The 7,212-nt window shown below is 36.5% G+C and overlaps 1 protein-coding gene and 1 long non-coding RNA gene across 2 annotated transcripts; one reads left to right on the top strand and one right to left on the bottom strand.

Moving 5' to 3' along the window:
- The first annotated feature begins 370 nt into the window (after window positions 1-370).
- On the top strand, window positions 371-3,047 carry LOC137744055 (uncharacterized). The gene is made up of 3 exons (XR_011069579.2): window positions 371-1,100; window positions 1,686-2,042; window positions 2,818-3,047. It is a non-coding gene; the product is annotated as an uncharacterized LOC137744055 (long non-coding RNA).
- A 662-nt stretch (window positions 3,048-3,709) lies between these two features.
- LOC137744757 (carbonic anhydrase Nec1-like) lies at window positions 3,710-6,265 on the bottom strand. The gene is made up of 7 exons (XM_088680912.1): window positions 6,169-6,265; window positions 5,737-5,961; window positions 5,288-5,390; window positions 5,108-5,213; window positions 4,866-5,027; window positions 4,717-4,770; window positions 3,710-3,976 (listed from the first exon to the last, which is right to left on the bottom strand). Exons 1-7 carry the CDS (start codon window positions 6,263-6,265, stop codon window positions 3,710-3,712), a joined length of 1,014 nt encoding a protein of 337 aa, XP_088537038.1.
- Between the last annotated feature and the right edge of the window lie 947 nt (window positions 6,266-7,212).

Here is a 7,212-nt window from a genome sequence, read left to right as displayed (position 1 = left end):
TTGTTTATGGATTTCCCCCTCTACATATTGCTTCTTATGAAAAAGGCACTGCCAAGCTAGATATAGTGGAGCAAGGATTGTTGGCTAGGGATAATTTATTAGCTATGCTCAAGACTAATCTGTTGGTGGCTCAAAATAGAATGAAAGCTTAAGCTGATAAGCACAGAAGGGAAAAAGTGTTTGAAGTTGGAGACTTGGTTTATTTGAAATTGGTACCTTATCAATTGCAATCATTGGCTGCACATGCTTATCATAAGTTACATCCCAGGTTTTATGGCCCCTATGATATTTTGGAGAGGATTGGGAGTGTAACTTACAAACTTAAGCTTCCTACAGATTCCAAGATACATCCTGTCTTCCATGTTAGCTGTTTGAAGAAGCATTTGGGCCCAGGGGTTAGTCCTTTAGCAGTTCTACTAGTGGTGACAGAAGATGGGTTGAAGTCTCTAGATCCAATGTCAATTCTGCAAATGCGAGTTTACAAAAAAGGTAAAGGGGCGGGAGTGCAGCTGTTTGTGTACTGGAAGGGCATCAAGGAAGAAGATGCTACATGGGAAGATTATGATGAGTTGGCTGAGAAATTCCCAGATTTTCCTCTGTGATCACAACCTTGTGGACAAGGTTTATCTGAAGGAGTGGGCAATGTTACGATTGTGGTTATCTGTTTGCAATTAGTAGCTTAATAGTAATGTAATAAGTAGTAATCAAGTTGTGGTAGTCGTATGGCCAGTTGGCATTTGGTGTTAGTGGAATCATATATGTATTCAATTTGGTGGGGTTGAGCAGGATAGATATTTTGGAAACATTCAATACAAAATTACAAAAACATTTCTCTCTCTCTGTCTCTTCCCTTCTCTTCCTCCATTGCTATCTGGTAACTTGCAGGTTGAGAAAGGGTTGCTGAGTCTTTGGTGCTAACACGACCATCAAATTAAACCTCCAGAATCCTCTTACATCCTCTTTCTAACCCCCAAGTTAGTTTCTACAAATTCGTAGCCGAATTTCGTCAATTTTCCAACAAATTTTCGACCAAACCTGCCGGAATTGGACCTTGACCCAAGAGGTAAAAATGATCCTCTCCTTGTGGGCTGTCCTCCACTGTAAGTTCTTTTCCAAAATAAACACTTTTAGTTTTGGGGTCTATTCTAGATTTCAAATTTCAAATTAGGCCCACCCACGTATGGATTTTTTTGGTATGCATGTCAAAGATTGGAATTTTTTTTTTTTTTTTTGCTTAAATTCATCCGAGTATCACAAGTAGCTTCTGGAAGTTTATGGAAGAGCTTATGAAAAGATTCACATTCGTTTTACCCGTTTAAACTTCAAGTAGTTAATTGTCTTATTTTCGTTTGGGGTGCATGGTTCCACTTCGTTGTCCTGTTATGCATGACGGTAGTTGATGAATGTGCTGTGCATGTGGGTAACCTGTAAATTCGAAGTGTTCATATATAGTACAAATATATTCTATATGCCATCAAGTTAAGAATGCCCCTCATAATGTTTGGTTATAACTTACAAGTATATATTTGTGTCTGATTTGTGGTTCTCATAAAATTATACGAAATTCGCAATATTGTATGTTTACTGCAATTTCTCTATGTGCGTGAACACTTATGTGGATAGTGCACCTTTACTTGCATGGTATTGAAATTTGTTTGTATATTCCTGGTGCCAACAACTTTAAGGAGTTAGCTGGAAGTCGGCCACTCTCAAAATTGAGGACTGCTGAAGAAGCTTCAGCAGCAGGAGGTGCACATTCAGAGGGTATTGACAAAGTAAATGGGGAAGATGTTCAATCTGATGGTGCAAAACAATTTTCTAAACATGTAAGTGCTGGCTTAACAGAAGCAGAGGAATTGGAGAAGTATATCACCATTAGAGAAGAGGTGTATAAGAAAGCTAAAGAGTTCGATTCTAAGATCATTAGTTTTGAAACAGCTATTAGGAGGCCCTACTTTCACGTGCGGCCTCTCAATTCTGTAGAGCTTGAAAATTGGACCAGCTGCCTAGACTTTATAGAGAGGGAAGACGACTTGAGCAAGGTATTTTTAGTGAATTTGATTTCGTTTTTTTGATTTATGGCTTGAAGTTTTTAGTTGCCCTGCTTTTTATGCATTAACTGACAGCCGAGTAATATTTGCTGCACTATGCTTTATTGGCTAAATTGTTGGATGAAGCAACTTTTATAACGGGAATTTGAACTGAGACTAAAGCGTGGGCCTTCGATTTGGTTTCTTTGAGGCTAAGTATTTCAAACTCTCATTTATCACCGGACAATTTGGTTTCTTTGAGGCAATTTGAACTGAGAATGCTGTATATATAACCTGTCACAGCACAGCAGTCACAAACATGATTATGAACTTAGATTTTAAAGTATTGAAACTATTGTAGATTATTGACCATTGAACCCTCAAAGTGAGCTGGGCAGATACAGAATATGATCAAACAATCATCCATGGCATTTTCTTCTCTCTATCTTTCCCCTGTGTTATGTTTGTAAACCTTGCCTCTTCCAGTTGAAGAACAGGAAATTTCTATTTCTTTTTTTACCCTACGCTAGATACAGAATTACAGATACATAACTTTATGCGACATTACTACCAGCCTTTCATACGGGATGCACTCGTGCTCCTTGTATTGAAGTTAGTGGTATATTATCATATGCTGATTTAGTTTAGTCATGTGTTGAATTGGAGATATTGCTCATAACTGAACAAAATTTTGGGAACATGCCTTCTTTATGTTATCATTCTGTTGAGTAACGTTTCTTTTTTCTGGTAACGTTGCATATTTGACCTGTTTGTCTTGAAATTACAGAGACAACCGGAGATTCACTTTTTTGCTGCTCGATTCAAAGAGCGAAGTGGGGATATACCTGGTGCTCAAGCTGCCTATCAACTTGCAAATTCTGAACTCCCATTGGAGATTCACCGTTTGTTTTTGGTGTTTCCTTTTATATGTATGTGTATGTGTTTTGCCTCTGAACTTACATTTTTTTTCTCTCAACAATCAGAATATGAAAAAAATAATTTTTTGTATAGCCTAAAGATTTGTAGGTGATTTCGGTTTTTAATTTTATTTTATTTTTTAAATAGTTGACATATTGGGCACAATAACAATAAATGTGCTAACATGGGTGGCAGCAGTCATCTGACAACTTTGTCAGAACTGGGGCACAAAAAATCCTTATATGTGCTCAACTCTTTGAGCACCAAACAGTCTATTGTGCCATTTTAGCAAAGGTAACGCCCATTGAGGGCGCATATACAACTATAGTTGCTGCATTGTTGCTATTGGTCTATGGGCACATACGTTGGTACTCTTTGTTGTGCGCAGTGCTCATATATTTTGTAGTGACTTTGGAAATTATATCTTAGGATGCTAGGTATTGGTCGCCTAACTTTTGTATTTTATATTATTGGCAAATAGGAAATGGGGTGTTGAATGAAGAAAAGATAGTTGGACATCTGCCTATAAAACCAAGAGGGGGAAGTAGCAGGAGAGGTAGAAGTGAAATATATCAGTAAGGTATAAGGCTAGAGAGAAGAGAGAAAATTAGTGAGAGTTATTTGCGCTCATATTATTCCAAATAATGAGAGAACCATTATTGATGACCCGAGAACGTATGCACATTTGTCGAAACTTATAAATATTACATCTTACTTACTTTATATTCCACTACATACATATAGTTAGTTTCACAACAAACTTATCTAATAACCAAGAAGAGAAGATACGCGAAGAGAAACGCAATTACTTGTGGGGATAGTTTAACAGTCTGTTGGGAACTGTGGTTTCCCTGTTTGGGGCTTTGACTACTATTTGGACTTGCCGCATTGATCGGATCTTGAGGGCTTGATGCAGCTTTAATCGTCATGTGAGGTACTTTTTCATCACTTAACGGTAATGACGGGACATAGAGCTTGATACCACGGCCATTGGCAAGTTGCAGTGGTCTTGCATTCATCACTGCATACTGCATTTTAATTAACAGAAAAAGTTAATGCATGTCCACAAAATTTATACTTCATGTATGGATATACAAAGTCAAAATATGCTCTAGTGTGGCAAAAATTAGCACAGGAATCACTAGCAATGAGCATTTTGGTTTAGGCCAGGTTAAGCTTTTACCTTCTTGAAGGAGGTCGTGATTTTGAGTACAATTATAAACTTTTGTCATATTTTTGACATTAATTGAGTCAAATTAGCTATATTTCGCATTCTTTTCTTATACTACACAAATGATCATGCCACCTTATTGACCACAAGTTTATACACAGAGGATTGTGCCCATGTGTAAGACTACGTATCTAATTTTTTTTAATTATTATTATTTTTTAACAATAAGATAAGTATCTTACTAAATTTGATGAAAAAACTATCAGATTTGATTAAAGGAGTAGGGTACGCCCAATGAGCCAACCATAATAATTTAGTTTGAATCCGTCTTGGAATCATATTTATTTTTAAATAAATGAGATTCTCTCTTGCAGCTAGAACATTGTCTTAGTGGCGTCAGCCGTCCAATAAACACCATGTGATGAATCGTGCCAAAGATATATATAGTATACAGATAACATATTTTAGTTTGTTTTGTTCCATTATTCAATTTTTACCAAAGTTCAAGTCTAAGTAGTTGTTAAATTAAAAAAAAAAAAAAAAAAAAGGAAAGAGAAAGAGGAACCACTAAACAATTAAACAGATAAGGTGACTTACATCATCAACAACTTGTTTAAGTAACTCCAGTTGTTCTCTTGAAACAATATTTACCTGAGGACACCGTACATGATTAACTAAATGCTCTCATTACTAGCTATATACCAAAGACATGAAAAAATGCTGTAGGGTTCATAACAGTGTTGTACCCTTTCGTTTACTGTCCAAATGACTCCTTCCGTACAGGGAGGGGTTGTGAGTGATCCTATGTATCTGTGAAATCTTAAGCTGCGCCATATTATGTCCCTTGGATTAATCACTCCCAATTGTTTCTCCTTTGTTCCAATCATAGACAGGATATGCTTGTTCACCTGAAAAAGTGGAGCAGTTGGAATAACGCCATCAATCTCTTGACAATTCATTTACATCTATATGTTTTGAGGATTTTTACCTTTAAGAGAAAAGGATTGGGCGGACCAACTTGGTATAGGAATGCAATTACAGCTACACTGTTCTTGTCGGCGCCTCGATGTACCATGTGCAATTCCAAATCATACCTTATGAGGAGAACTCTTCAGATATGGAAGAAACGTTTTGGATTTTAAAGACAAAGGAGCTGAGGGAGAGAGACCTTACGCCATTGATGGTGTGCTCGGATGGGGTGTGCCAATGGCATTCATTGAGGAAGTATTCTGTGCCGTTGATTTGGATAGATCCAGCATCACCTTCCCATTCAGCTGATCCAATTAAATACAATACAGAATCAACAAATTGGCAAGAATTAGAAAACCAAAGCTGTTTTGTGAAAAATGAAAAGCAGCACTCTTAACTTTTTTGCTAATAAGTATGCTGGGTTAAGATATATAACGTTTCTCCAATCACCATTTTTTTTCTGAATTCACGTTGACAATATCTTTTAATCTCCAGTTTTTGAATTCAAATCTCATGGACGATAGATATTCAACAAATAAATATACACAACAATAATACTTCAATATGACGTACGTTGTAGAAATTCATAAGACCATGCATTCTCCACCTATAAAAACCATGAAAAAATCTAATGTGATTTTCACTTCCTCACCGCGATGTAGTGACCTTCGTTCTTGAGTGTTGCATCCGAAGGCTTATGTCTCTGTGTAAGATCCCTTAAAGTTGGGATCACTTTGGCGGCTTGATTCTCTATTAAATCAATTGGTGATTGAGATTTTCCGTCTTTGCATGCCACCCATTCTTTCTTAAGCTCTCCCCAGTGTTGTGGGCCTTTCCCATTCCCTTCTGTATAATCAAACTCTATTTCTTGGTCTGCACCGAAAATCCAAATTCAATATGTATGTAAGAACGATGATCATGATAAGATGGTTAAAATGATTTCTGCATACGTTCTCCTTTTCCACATGATTCTTCTTTGATTTGTTCAACCTTAAAGTTCGGAAATGAAGATGTGTGTGTAGAAGGAGAAAATGAGTGTGTAAATCAGTTCCCAATGGAAGTCCATATATCTGGCATTACCAAGTGGTTTAGCTGTAATTGGTATCGGGTGCCAGTACAGTAGGAAAATTGTCAAAACAAAGAATTGAAGGTGAGTTTGCTTTGACTCAAGCATCATTCACAACAAACGGCAAGGATCGTTCATGCAGATGTTAAGAAAGAGATGCTGATGTGAAATATTCTAACACTCAAATTAAAACCCTTTTTTGACAATTGTAGTATATGTACAAGTAGGGATCGTTCTAAACCGGGGATTAGGAGGGATTGCTAAATCACTTGAAAACTGACTCAAAAACGTAAAATAAAGGTTAAAACACTAAACTAGACTCAAAGAATGCAAAACTAAACACTAAAACACTAAAACAAACCAAAAGACTCAAAACAGCAACAAAACACTCAAAACTGCCTTAAAAACACAATCTGGGCAGTTTTGAACACCTAACACTAATTTGGACGAATTTGGGTTATAACTTGAATCAAAACACTTAGAAACACAAACTAAGACACTTCTAACTAAATTGAAACACTAAAGTAAAGGGGGATTTAGTTTTGACGAAATTAAAACAAAGAAAACAGATTGTAATGAAAACAAATTGTAAAAACGAATTTGATGAAAATATGGATGGAATGCTAGCTAGAAGGTTCTTCTTCACACATGTCACACTTGCATACAAGATGATTTTCAGTTGGTCTTTTGATGAATCATGAAACTCAGCACCCCGGGTTAAATAGGTTCGCTTAAATTAACCTTCAAGTTCTCCTTAAGTTAATGAATTGGATGGGACAGCGCATACAACAATTCAAAACATTCTCCTAAAGTCCTTTACGTGAAAAGCACAATAAAGATACAATCAAAGATCATTAAGCAACATGAAAACCATATGTGTTGACGAGGCATTCGTTACTATGAAGAACATGAAACTAGTGCCAAGAATTCAATTAACGCGATCGTTTATAAGCGACCTCCACTACTTGTGAATATAAGTTTGTAACTATTAGGTGAAACTCCCTTATATTCTAGCATCATATTCATGCATGAAAACTAAGCGTGCACTCTCAATAAAC

This window comes from Pyrus communis, chromosome 12 (genome assembly GCF_041283825.1).
Source record: "Pyrus communis isolate YQ-2024b chromosome 12, ASM4128382v1, whole genome shotgun sequence".
Taxonomy (NCBI): Eukaryota; Viridiplantae; Streptophyta; class Magnoliopsida; order Rosales; family Rosaceae; genus Pyrus; species Pyrus communis.
This window is presented reverse-complemented; position numbering and strand designations above follow the sequence as displayed.